The 13,861-nt window shown below is 41.9% G+C and overlaps 2 protein-coding genes across 3 annotated transcripts; both read left to right on the top strand.

Moving 5' to 3' along the window:
• Nucleotides 1-1,852: 1,852 nt before the first annotated feature.
• Nucleotides 1,853-3,481, top strand: LOC122014036. The gene is made up of 2 exons (XM_042570230.1): nucleotides 1,853-3,247; nucleotides 3,320-3,481. The coding sequence occupies exons 1-2, from the start codon at nucleotides 1,853-1,855 to the stop codon at nucleotides 3,479-3,481; spliced, it is 1,557 nt and encodes a 518-aa protein (XP_042426164.1).
• Nucleotides 3,482-4,298: 817 nt separating this feature from the next.
• On the top strand, nucleotides 4,299-5,840 carry LOC122015794 (histidine-containing phosphotransfer protein 1-like). 2 transcript variants are annotated; one of them, XM_042572831.1, is made up of 6 exons: nucleotides 4,299-4,608; nucleotides 4,692-4,822; nucleotides 4,927-4,995; nucleotides 5,207-5,278; nucleotides 5,375-5,438; nucleotides 5,548-5,840. In XM_042572831.1, the coding sequence occupies exons 1-6, from the start codon at nucleotides 4,549-4,551 to the stop codon at nucleotides 5,596-5,598; spliced, it is 447 nt and encodes a 148-aa protein (XP_042428765.1). In that variant the 5' UTR covers nucleotides 4,299-4,548; the 3' UTR covers nucleotides 5,599-5,840. The 2 variants fall into 2 exon arrangements, with proteins under 2 accessions (XP_042428765.1, XP_042428764.1); XM_042572830.1 differs by having other exon boundaries at nucleotides 4,307-4,608; nucleotides 5,366-5,438.
• The last annotated feature ends 8,021 nt before the right edge of the window (nucleotides 5,841-13,861 follow it).

Raw genomic sequence — 13,861 nt, 5'->3', positions numbered from 1 at the left:
GCCTCGTACACGAAAATAACGCTCGAAAATGAAAAACAGAACAAAACTTAAAGTACAGAGTGTGTTATTCGAAAAGGAGAAGACCAGGGCTCTATTTATAGCCCCACTGGTCGAAAACGATCATTTGCTGACATGGCATGGTCCGAGCGCCCAGACCCTCTCCGAGCACCCCTAGCATGGCAAATCTTATCGTCACGCAAACGACTACGCAACGGGCGCTGGATAAAATTTTATCCAGGTCCGGGCACCTGGATGCCTGAACGCCCTAACCTATGGGTGTGTTCTTCATCTCATGCGCTTTGGAAAGGATTCGTAGGATTACGTGGCCTGGTGATCCCTCCGAAAAGTCAACATCAATCACATCTCACTAGTAAGTTGACCATCAGCATTCTCAGATAGGATCAATCAGTCTTTGACCAATCGAGCTGATTCAATCAACAAAGGCAATGCGACTTCACGAGTTGCCAACTTTTGACCTCTCTAAGTTCTCAACCTCCTGGAATGCAAAAAGACACGATGGTTACCATAATTCGAAGGAACACATTAGTTATAATGATGCCCTTCAAAGAGATGAGTCCATTGGACTTCTCTCCCTATATAATGTGGTAAAAGGTGATTCGCTCGCTTGTAGTATCGCCGTCAACCCGTCCCTAGGCCAATACAGAGGAGGTAAATCACGAATGACTACTAGCCATTAGTATAGTGACCAAGACATGGGGGAAGGCATGTTTGGACGCACCGAGTTTCGACCTCATGACCTAATGTGGCAACATCCCTGTCAACCCGTTCCTAGGTCAACACGAAGGAGGTAAATCATGGATAACTATTATCCATTAGTGTAGTGGTCAAGGCATGAGAGAATTAGGGATACTCAAATGTACAGAATTTCAACCCCATGACCTAATATACTAACATTTCATGTCTTAATCACTACATCACCCCGAAGGGACACTTCTCTCCCTACATAAGATAAGGAGAGTAGCGGTCTCTAGAGGGAATTGGATACAATATAATTTCATCATCTACTTTACTCCATTTTACTTTTCTTTTTTCTTTTTTTTTTTCATTTCTCAACTTTATATTATTTGGAACTCCACAGTGACTTAGACATCGAGGGACCTCATCGAATAATTCCTGATGAACCCTTTCAAGCGTGTTATATTTCAGAGTCAGCTACTCCATGAGAAGAAGGCTATGCCACGAGAAGAAAGCGATGAAAAAACTTTGACGTCATAGCTCTTTGGTATGAGGTGGAATTTCTATCGCCAGTAAACACGGTCAGATTTTCACGCCGCATCAATGATAATTTTAGAGGGCTAAAGTAATTCCAAATTAGCCGTTTCTTTTAAAATCAAAGGTATTTTGGTTAAGCCATTCAAAATATTCACTTTAATCCTGCTATATGTCGTGATCTGATCACGCTGTTGAAATAGACCGACCGAGTTTCTACTAAAACCTGATTTTTAAGTTGGGTCCTATACGACAGTTGGCCTGGATCCTATATGACAGTTGGGCTAGGTCAAATCATTGGCCGCTCAGTCCATCAGCCAAACCGTTTGACACAATTTTTTTTTTTTACTTTCAAATTTCAACAATGCACCTTAGCTTCTCTGTTAAAAAGAATTGTGGTGAATACTGAATTCCACGTTCATGTGATATTATTTACCTAAAATTCAAAGATTCTTTAAAGTTCCTAAGCAACTACTGACTCTTAAAATTGTGCAAGCTAATTGCAGTCGGATCACACACGGCGGCTCCAAAAATTTTTTGAAGTCCCCAAAAATTCTTCAGTCACCATAAATATGCCACAATATTTTCGCCAAATACGAATAAATTCTCTGCTCCATCGCCTATGGCCACTCACCAACACATCACCCTCAAGCTCTTAGTGAACAAAACCAAGAACTGCGTAGCTCTGGTTGAATCCGACTTGGATTTCGTGGATGTTCTCCTCAGCTTCCTCACGCTGCCTGTTGGCACCGTCGTCCGTCTTCTCAACAAGCAGTCCTCCTTGGGTTGCTTCGACAAGCTTTACCATGGCGTCGAGCAGCTTGATAAGAAATACCTGGTGACTGCGGCCTGCAAATCGATGCTGACGAACCCAGTGAGTTCATCTGGAGTGAGGTGCCAGAAACTAAAGATTAATGTCGATGAAATGGGAAATTTATATACTTGCATATGCAAGTCCTGCCCTCATCGCACGTTCAGCTATTATCCAAGCGCCAAATGCCTGTGTGGTGGCGACTTGCACAAGTCAATCCGTTATGATCTCAATCAAGATTACGTTAACTATGAAGAACTTCACGGGGTATTCATCAAGGGGGCTAAATTTGCTGTCACAGATGATCTCTCCGTTTCTTTGATCGAGCACGCCATGTCGTCTCTTAACGAGTGCTGCAATGGAGATTGGGGCAACATGGAAGAGAGACTGGTGAAGATTGAACAAGCACAGGTAAGTTTTCTCTTTCTGCCGGTGCCTCAGCCGATCAAAATGATCAAGAAATTGAATGTACATATGCAGGTTTTACAAATTCTGAAAAGATCCCTCGTTTCCGACACTCCGCTAAGTGATGTCTTATTGCGCAATGGAGAAGGTATCTCCCCCAAATTTTCAGTTCCTCTTCCCGTAGAAAAAACAGTTGCAATCAAGGCGTCTGACAAGGAGAAGAAGATCTTCAGAATAAAGCTGGCCCTTATGGGGAACAAGGTGCTGTATGCTGAAGCTGCCCAGGACTTTGTTGATGTGATTTTCAGTTTCCTCGCATTCCCGTTGGGTGCTTTAAAGAAGCACTTGGGCAGTCGATTCCGGATTGCTTGCCTCAATAACTTGTACGGCAGTGCCGAGCTTTTGGCTTCCTCAGGTTACGTGGTTTCAGGCTGCGAAGAGAGACTGCTTAATCCCAAGCTCGCACCGTATTTCAACTGCAAGCATCAAGTCATTGGAGTGGAGGAGCGAAAGCAGGATGTCTACTATGCGTGCCCCCTCCGCTGCAAACTAAGCGCAAGGCGGTACTACTGCCATTCACATCATTTTAATCGCCCGAATGCCAAACCTGCAAAGCTTATAGATCCCAAAAGGCATCCCAGATGGTCAGATTCTGCAGATGGGAGCTACTGCAAGAAATTGATGTACCTGGTCAGCGACGAGCTCGTAGTCGTCCCGCTGTCCCTCACGGCAGTCATCTCAGTTAGTAAGGAAATCTCTGGAACTGTCAAGATGGCAGAGTTGGGCATAGCTGAAGAGGAGGTTAGCTAGTCTTGTTGCTACAGTTTGTTCATAATTACGAGATTGATGCTGTTTTCGTTGTTCTTGTTTCAGGTTCTTGATTTGCTTAATGCTGCTTTGTCGTCCAAGACTGCGCTAACGGATGCCTTCTTAGCTAGAGTTGGTTCCGTGCCCAGTTCGGTTGAGAGGAAGGGTGAATCGTCCATCGGATGGAAAAGAAAGAGAGGGCGGATGAATAGAGTGGAAGAAAGTTGAAAGAAATTGATAACTAAATTTTAATTGTTACTCTGTTGTTGGACTGAGTTATTGTTGGTTTGTCAAATGATTGGAACTGTTCATGAAGTGAGCTGAATTAAATTTCTGATAGTCTCGTTTAATTTCTTGTATCCAACTCTTTCGAACTAATAATCTTGGATGTGATTAATTTGTCCTAACAGCTCAGAATTATCATCCCACTAAAGAAAAATCCCTACGGTCTGTTGCAACTTGAATTTAACTTTTAGATGTTTGGTTAACCATTTGAAAGATCTAACCACTGCACCATTATCCGGGGCAACATGGGCAACACGATGTCACAGTCAAGTGATCAAGCCTCTTCACGGTTCCAACTTGACACAACCAAACACAAAATTATCCTACAATATTGCAAAAGTTGCAGGTGTTCAGTTCAAAAAATAACTGAAAATGCATGGTTGAAGCTAAAACCAAACCTGCCCGTGCCCAAACGGGACCTGCTCAAGTTGAAATTCTCACAGGAAAAAAAAAAGATTAATGCAATGTGAGGGCAAAGTGTGCATCACATTCCCAAAGATTAAAACACCGACAGCACTATTTAGCCAGCAACTGGGCCAAGACAAAGCTAGAAAAATATTGCTTAGGCCATTATGCATCATCATTCAGGACCAGATAGGGACAGGAACTTGTGTTAACTTATTGAGGGAGGGCACAGAGGGACCAATACAATCACTATCCTTGTCATTGACTCTTTGGTGAGCATGAAGCTATAGAATTGGCTTATCCTGCAGTACTGATTCAATCATATGTGACAAACAAGTTTCTTGTCTGGCTAGGATGAGAAATACTCTTCCACCATTACCCAACCATTATCTCATAGAGAAAGAGATAATATATGGTAGTAAAAAGAGAGGAGTCAGAAGACTGAAGCAGGGAGAAACGAAGGCAGATTTATTGCAGGAAGACATGCAAATTTATGGCTAGCTTTTAAGGCTGTGATCCAAAGGTTTAAGGCTTGCAAGCAGCTTTTGAAGCCTTCTGCAATTTCTTCCACATAATTCTCCTTGTCAAAGACAAGAGGAGGCAGCATGGACTTGGGCAACTTGCAAAGAGGGTATATCGACTACATATCAGCTCTCTTCCATGAGGTACAGAGATCTTGTTGCACTTTCTCTCCTTGTCCTTCCACCTTTGTTGGATTTGTCTCTGAATTTGTTTGGAGATGGAGAAGGGGTTTCTGGACAGCCAGTTCACACAACTGCAGCAGCTGCAGGATGAGAGCAACCCTGAGTTTGTCCTAGAAGTAGCGACTCTCTTCTTTGAGGATTCTGAGAAGCTCTTGAATGAACTAAGCAGGACTCTGTAAGCCATATGATCTAAAATTCCTCCAACTGCGTTGCACTTGACATGATATATTTCACAATATAATTCTTCTTCCTTTCTTTCTTTGGTTCCAAACTCTCAAGAGATCAGCAGGCTGTGGATTTCAAAAAAGTGGATGCTCATGTTCACCAACTGAAAGGCAGCAGCTCTAGGTTGTTATTCACACCACCACCATTCGAGCTTATTCTTTCCAAACTTGTTTAGTCGAAAACCAGTAAACATACCTACCTGTGATGCATGTTTGGCATCTTACTAGATTTTATGCATGCAGTAAAATCTGCTTGACCACAACTATGTTCTTGAGATTACTATCTTGCTCAAATTTCATCAGCATAAATTAACTTTCAGAATTATCTCGAACAGCATAGGTGCTCAGAGAGTTAAAAATGTCTGCATTGCCTTCCGGGACATCTGCGAGGAGACAAACAAGGAAGGGTTAGTTCTCCAATTTTCTCGATATATATATACTCTCAAATTCTATGGTATCTTTCACTAACAAGCATATATATACCAATTTCGTAGATGTCTCAGATGTCTGCAACAAGTGAAGCAAGAGTTTTACCTGGTAAAGAGTAAGCTTGAAACTCTGTTCAGGGTATGGTAAAAACAAGTGTTTGTGTAAATTTACTATCATTTTTTGTTTACTTTGTTTCAAGTATGAATCCAACTAAATCTCGTTCACATTTTGTGCATCTGGATGAAAGCTGGAGAGGCAGATTCTGGCTGCAGGTGGATCAATCCCCATCATGTGGTAGCAGTCATAGCAGTAGTTGTACATGCTAAATGTTGCCGAGAGGTAGGAAAAGGTGCCATGTTGCTTGCTTACTGCCTAACTTTGGACACTCTAGTGGGAATGTTCCCTTTTAGCAAACTTAAAGGAAGCCGATATTCTCCTTCCATTCTGTAAAAAAATGACTGAACAAGCAAAAGGCAGCTTTGGTGTCAGTTCCAAGTATCGAATTATGTAAACGATCCCTAATCTAATTATTTACCAGTAGCATAGAGTTTTTACTTCCCACAAGTATAAATGACCAAATTTATTACTTGGGTTATTTTAATATCATATGAAGAGAGAAAGAGGGTGATCCTGTCTAAAATATGAGTTAGACGAAGGTCGACGGAGACAACGTTGGTGTTGACGGAGAGGCAACTTTGATGCACCCTGTGTACGCACGTCCGAGAAACTAATCCCTACATGGAACTCCAAGGTCTATAGTATGAAGATTGGTGGTACTTGAACTCTACACACACTCAGACAAGCATCCAGAACGTTAGAGACAAAAAATCAAGGAAAATTTCTCAGCGCAGGCCTTCCGACGCTCAAGTCAGGTCCTTTTTCTCTGAAAAAATAGTGTACGATGGAAAAAGAACTGTTGAAAACGAGTGCGTATGTGTACGTACCTGGGTAAGGAAGAGGACCTCCCTTTTTATATGACACTACATACCTTCAGAGTCTGCCTGTTGTCAAAGAATGTCTGGTGTCAGGGTCTGTCGGGTGAAAGAGGATATACGGTGGCCTCCTATTGATGAAAGAAAGATTCCATTTGTAGGTAATAGCAAATCACTGGAATATTCCCTTCATTTTACAATTATTCTCTAACAGGAAATTACGATTCTCTGACATTGTTGTCGCTTAGTGTTTTCCGTCCCGTTCGGGTTCTGTTACAGACAACTCAAGATGACTGCTTAGAAGCACCATCAGGATTGAGCCTTAGTGAAGGGGATAAGCTGTGGCAAACCGATCGGGTTTTATCTGAGAATGTGGCGAGAGACCCATCTTTCATGCCTTAACCGCTGTTGCGGTTTAATCAAAGTCCCACATTGGAAAGATTTGGTAAAGATCAAAGGGTTAAAAGGATACATGATATCTCCATTGGCATAAGACCTTTTGGGGAGAGCCCAAGAGTAAAGTCATGAGGGTCTAGGTCCAAAGTGGACAATATCATGCAATTGTGGAGATATGTGGACATCTTTTGGGCACAACAAATGGTATCAGAGTCATGGTCCGGACCAGACCCCATGTGTCACCTTGAACGAAATTGAGGGTGGGCCCAGAGTAGGTCAAAATGATCGGATGGTTGCGGGGAGGCATAGAGCAGGTCAAGGTGACCGGATACTTGCAGGGCGATGAGTAGGTCAGGGTGACCGGATGCTCGCAGAGAGGCCCGAAGCAGGTCAAGATTGACAGGATCAAGCTACTTACGGGGAGGCCCGGAATAGGTCAGGATGACCGAATGCTTGTGGGAAAGGCCCCGAAGCAGGTCAGGGTGATCGGATACTCATGGGAAGGCCCAGAGCAGGTCAAGATGACTGGATGCTTGTGGGGAGGTCTAGAGCAGGTCAGGGTGACCAGATGCTCGCGGGGAGGTGAGTAGGTCAAGGTGACAGGATGCTCGCTGGGAGGCCTGAAATAGGTCAAGGTGACCGAATGCTCGCGAGGAGGCCCGGAGTAGGTCAAGGTGACCGGGTGCGGATGCTTGTGGGGAGGCCCAAAGTATGTCAGTGTGACCAGATGCTCACGGGGAGACATGGACCATGAGAGTATTTGTGGTCCTTCGTTTGAGGAGAGGATTGTTGGGGTTCAATCAAAGTCCCACATTGAAAAGATTTGGTAAAGATCATACGGTTAAAAGGATACATGATATCTCCATTGGCATGAGGCCTTTTGAGTATAACTCAAGAGCAAAGTCATGATGACCTAGGCCCAAAGTGGACAATATCATACCATTGTAGAGATATGTGGACATCCTTTTGCACAACAACCGCTGAAAAGTCGGTCGGGAGTTGTCTTGATAAAAGTAACAGGACCCTCTATAAAGCCCAAGCTGGGGAAACCCAATACGTCAAGGGCAGGTCAATAACTAATTCAGGTTGCGTCTTACGTCTCAAATCTGGGAACTTGCCCTACCTGTGACCGACCATAAATTATATGGCTGATGACGCGAGGCAGTCCGATTCCCTTCTTTTGACTTTTGACTGTCACGTCCCCTTAACTTTTAACTATCATATCCCCTTGACTTTTGATTGTCACGCCCCCTTGACTATTGACTTCCATATCCCCTTGACTATTAACTTCCTGGCTATATCGGGCCCCTCCTTTATGCATTGTATCAGAGGGGAATAATATTCTATCATTTTTTAAGTCAAGAATTGATAATCCTTCGTCATTCAAAAAAACCAAGACTAATACATTCATTCTTAATGAGATTGAACCTCATTCTAAATCTCAATGAATTGAGAGTTGAATTTGATGAAATTTCTCATGAATGAGATCCTGAATTGTGTATTTCAATGTGGTGAGATCCTGTTAATAATCATGATGAAATTAGTTGAGTTTTTATGAAAATGGGATCACATCAACCTAAATTGTTATAGTACCCATGGTCTGAATCATGAAAGCAACGTTGACAATTTCAATATGCATTATTTAAAAAAATTTCATGGTTAGATAATGTAGGAGGATCTAAATATCTTTTATATTATTTTTAATAATTTTTTGATATTTAAGATATTTTTAGTATTTATGGTAATTTTTGTCTTTTGTATTTTTAAAATTTCAATATGCATTATTTAAAAAAATTTCGTGGTTAGATAATGTAGGAGGATCTAAATATCTTTTATATTATTTTTAGTAATTTTTTGATATTTAAGATATTTTTAGTATTTAGGGTAATTTTTGTCTTTTGTATTTTTAAATTTTGAGTCTGTTTAGAAATTTTAGGATTGTGAGCCTATTAAAAAATATATGTTAGGATTTCTTTTCTTTTTTTACAAGTTAGAATTTTGGGTATATATAAGCATCATGTTAGTTTATGTTTAGGGTGAAGTTTTTTTATTTAATAATATTTTTTACAGTACTGTTTATTTTCCTATTTCCTTTTATTACTCTTCGAATCAACAGGTTGTAGAAGATCTTTTTAGTATTCATGCCCGAATCAACAGATTCAATAGTCCACAGGATAATCACTATCCAACTCGGCATCATTAGGTGAAGCACAACAATTTATATTTATCTTTGAAGAGTTTAGAAGTTAGAAATACGTTAATGATGGAACCAAGTGTGTCTTTTTTGTCTTACATGAAAAGTTCTAAATTGAAAAGGAGAGTCTTGGCACAATAGTAAAGTTGTTGCTATATGACTAAAAAGTCACGTGTTCAAATCCTGAAAACAACCTCTTGTAAAAAGCAGGGTAAGGTTGCGTACAATGGATCCTTCTCCGGGACCTCATATGGCTAAAGCTTCATGCACCAGGCTGACATTTTTATGAAAAGTTCTAACTTGACACACTATTGTTGATTTGATGAATATAACTCCACATATAGCTAAAGTTATAAATCAAGGATTTTTTGTAAGGCTTATAATAGCAATTGACAGCGTATGTTGGCTAAGTTTACAAGCATGTGGATTGAGATGTCATATGAATTTTCAAATTCCCAAAATCATGGTAATTTCATTGAGATGTTTTTTTTTTGGGAAAATTGAATGCTATGCTAGTATTGGCAATATTGTCTTAGAGAAAGCTATGGAAAATACAAAGAATATCTCACTACAAATTCAAAAAGAAATCTGACATATTATTGGTAATAGGTGTTGGTGCAACCTTAGGTCAAGGTTGACCTGGTTGACCTGACTCGAGTTGACCTGACTCGAGTTGTATTTTGATGTTTGACTTAGGAAGATTGTCGGTGCAACCTTAGGTCAAGGTTGACCTAGTTGAGTTGCATGTTGATGTTTGACACTCGTGGAAGAGTTGTATTCTTGATATGGGACAAGAATAGATGTTTGGGAGATTGTTGGTGCAACCTTAGGTCAAGGTTGACCTGGTTGACCTGATTCGGGAAAAAGTCCAAGTATGGAAACTTGGCAACGGAAAAGTCCAAGCAGGGAGCTTGGCACTAGAAAAGTCCAAGTATGGAGACTTGGCACTGGAAAAGTCCAAGCAGGGAGCTTGGCACGCGAAGAGTCCAAGTATGGAGACTTGGCACGGAAAAGTCCTAACTGGGATGTTAGGCAGTGTGGAAAGTCCTGGTGAGTGAAGCCAGGGAAAGTCCTAACTGGATGTTAGGCGGTTGAAAGTCCGTGATGAAGCCAGGCAATGGAAATCTTGGTAAGTGAATCCAGTGAAAATCCTAGTGAGTGAAGCTAGGTGAAGGTGAAAGTCCCGGTGAGTGAAGCAGTCTGGAAAATCTCGTGAGTGAAGCGGTGAAAATCCTAGTGAGTGAAGCTAGGTGAATGAGAAAGTCCTAACTGGATGTTAGGCGGTTGGAAAGTCCCGTGAGTGAAGCCAGCGGTGGAAATCTCGGTGAGTGAAGCCAGGGAAACCCTAGTGAGTGAAGCTAGGTGAAAGTCCCGTGAGTGAAGCCGGGAGGAAAATCCAGATGGATCAAGGGTGATCGGACATCTGGTGATGGGAAGTCCAAGTAGGTCATAGAAGTGACCGGATACTTGGCACGAAGAGGAAAGTCCAAGTGGGTCAAAAGGATTGACCGGACACTTGGTGGAGAGTCTTAGCAGGTCAAGGGAGTGACCGGATGCTAAGCATGATGTACCAATAGGTCAAGGCTGACCGGATATTGGTTTGGAAGGTTTAGGACCTGGTTTGGGCAAAAACCAAGCTCTGGATCGGTCTGCAGACCGATCCAGTGATACGGTTGTGTTTCTGATCGGTCTGGTGACCGATCAGATAACAAACAGAAGGCAAAGCCATCGGTTCTGTGAGCTTACTGATCGGTCCGGGGACCGATCAGAGACGCAGCCGAGAGAGGTGGGATCGATCTGTGGACCGATCCAGATATGGCCTGATCGGTCCACAGACCGATCAGGAAACGAACAGAAAGATTGGGCAACTTTCTGTGGAGCAATCTGATCGGTCCCCAGACCGATCAGAAGGGTCCTGGACCGATCAGGGTGGAGCCTGATCGGTCCACGATTCGACCGTTGAGTCACAACGGGTCGCTCCGTCTTCTCCGCTGGCTTCTGTCTTCGCTATGCAGGTTCACAGGTTATAAAAGGAGATCAAGGCTTTGGTGCTACTTCTTCTTCTTCTTCCTTCTTCCTGTTCTTGGAGCTGCTGCTGTGCTCTTGAGCTTTGTTGAGTTCCGAAGCTTCGTGTGAGCTTCTTCGACTGGGTTCCTGCTGTTGTAGGCGTCTCGTGAAGTTGCTGCTTCAACCAGTCGACGAGAAGGCAAGCGTGTTGGTTTTTACATTCATATTGTCTTGTGCTTCTTTGTATTTTGTGTACTTCTATCTTGCTGTTGCAAGAGTTATTGTGGCGAGGTTTCTCCACCCACAAGGAGTATATATTAGCCGGTTCTCCGGGGACTCATCCACACGGATTGATAGGCTTCGTCCACCTTACGGGCACGCCGAGGAGTAGGAGTTTCATCTCCGAACCTCGTTACATCGCTGCGTCTAAGGTTTGATTTCTCCATTTACGTTTCTGTTGTTATTTTTCCGCTGCGCTAACCTGATTTGTAGAAAGAAACGAGCGATTTGGGGCGGCTATTCACACCCCCCCTCTCTAGCCGAGTACGTAGGATCCTAACAAGTGGTATCAGAGCGAGGTTGCTCTTCGCCGGATTAACACCCGAGGGAGCACAAGCTAGAGATGGATCAACTCGGAGAGGACATCACGATTCCACCCTTCTACGATTGCGATGACTTCGCGTTTTGGAAGGTAAGAATGAAATATTTTCTTATGACTAATCTTGAGAATTGGAGGTGTGTGCAAGTAGGTTTCACTCCTCCGGAGGATGAAGAAGGAAAACCTCTCAAGAAGAAGAGGTGGACGAAGGAGCAAATCCACAGATCAACCATCAACGATGAGGTAACGAAAATCATTGAATTTTCTTTACCTAATGATGTTTTGTGTAGGATAGGTGGGTATAACGATGCCAAGGAGTTGTGGAATAACTTGGCAAAGCTCCATGAGGAGAACTCCACTTCAAGTCATGAAGAGGAGTCAAGTGAGCCAAGGAGCTCACTTCATGAAGGAATGAATTTAGAAGTTGAGGGCCACTCAACATCTAAAGAAGAAGAGGAGGAGAGTTCTTCTTCAAGTTCGGAGCAAGAAGAAGAAGAAGCGTCTACCTCCGGAAGGGATGAAGAAGAGAGCTTTCATCCACCCTCAAACCTAGGTAACTCAAGCATTTTAAGTTCTAGCAAATTACACATAATGTGCTTTGAGTGTAGGGAGTATGGACATTACAAGAGTAAATGTCCAAAGAGAGTTAGAAAGACTCCACCGGCGCCAAAGGTCAAGGAAGCCGGAGTCCCAACACGCAAGGGCAAGGAGCACGTGGTGTGCTTCCAATGCAAGCGAAGGGGACATTATCGGAGCCAATGTCCGAGAGGGAGGCAATCTCACAAGGACAAGAGATCGAGCACATGTATAGGGGGAGCTAGGGCAAACCCTAAGGTAATCTCTAAGGCACATTCTTGCAATTCTAGTAGGATGCATGCTAGTAGCCTTATTGCTATTGTCAAGAATGATAAGCATGTTAATTATAGAAATCGATACACATGCTTAGGTGCCAAACATGTGAGCCTAGATAAGGATAACACTAGGAAAGCCAACCCTAGAATTAACCCATCTAAGGCTAAGGAAAACCTAGGTAGGAATCCAAAATCATCTAGACATATGCCTAGGAATACCTCAAAGAAAAATGATAAATTAAAACTTGAGGTATTAGAGAAAGAAAATCAAGTCTTGAGGTCAAGACTTGACTCTCTAGAAAAGGCTCTTGAGGATTTGACTCTAGGGTCTAGGGGTCAAAAACCCAAGTCCAAGGACAAGAAAGGTTTGAGTTACAAACCTAAGTCCCAAATGGTCAAGCCCACTTATCATAATGTTCCATTCGATTATGGAACAAAACCTAGGGCTAGGAAGACCACCACCAAGGTCACAAGGGGAGTCACCCCTAGAGTTGATCTTGATGAGTCCCAAATGACCAAGGCTTCAAAGCCTAAGAGGGTCATTAGAAGGGTTGCTAGGGAAGTTATCCCTAGTGAATATTTAGTAAACCCAATGAGCTCGAATAGGTATTGGGTTCCTAGGAGCATCTTCTCTACCCCATAGATGGGTTAGAGAGTGTCAACTCCGATTAGAAGGGTAGTTAGCCCAACTTTGAGGAAATTGACACTCAAGGAGCATTTTCAAGGTTTTGTTAACCTTTGAAAATGAAATAGAATTACTAGTTACTCCTTGAAGAGCTAAATGTGCCTAATGGTGGAAATATCATTTTTAATCTTAAGTGGCACAATTTGAGGAAAACCTAGGGAAATACCATAATTGGGATTTTGGTTTCTCTTAGGGATATAAGGGCAATCTAGGATTAGATGTTAAATTAGCTAAGTGATTAAGGATACTTAGATAGGTAATCTAGGTATTTCATTTGTGCTAACTTACCATGATTGTTTGCCATATGCCATGTCATGACATCATATTTAATTTATGATCATTTGAAATGTCATGATAATGCTTAGGTTATTTATATGTCATGCTTTAGTTAAAATTCAAACTTTATGCCATGACATCATGACATTGGCACATGTTTTCATTTATGATACCATTTTATGCCATGTCATCATCTCTTGCATTAATAATCAATTGAATTGATTTAAGGATGAAAAACACATTTTGATATTGAGATCAAATTTGTGTTTAGAAAATGCATGAGAACTTAGTCTAAGATACCTAAACCCATATCTCACATCAAATTGACTTGAATGTGGTTTGATACACCTTAGATGTGTGTGAGATATTAGGATCATGAGTTAGGATCAAGGTGCATTGTCCTTGTACCTAGATGACCCTAATTCAAGAAATTAAGGATCATAGGGAAAGCTTGTGTACAAGTCATGTACATCTAGCCCTAAGATTATGGTCCTAAATTCAAATGGTTTTAAAAGCATTTTAAAATTGATTTGAAAAACCTTGATGAAGCTTTCCTAGTGATAGCATTCATCATTGAACATTGTGATACAAAGTTAAGTTAAACTTGAACTATTTCAAAGGT

The sequence above is a fragment of the Zingiber officinale genome, chromosome 8B (genome assembly GCF_018446385.1).
Source record: "Zingiber officinale cultivar Zhangliang chromosome 8B, Zo_v1.1, whole genome shotgun sequence".
Taxonomy (NCBI): domain Eukaryota; kingdom Viridiplantae; phylum Streptophyta; class Magnoliopsida; order Zingiberales; family Zingiberaceae; genus Zingiber; species Zingiber officinale.
The sequence above is the reverse complement of the archived record's forward strand: the minus strand, read 5'-3'. Positions and strand labels throughout refer to the sequence as shown.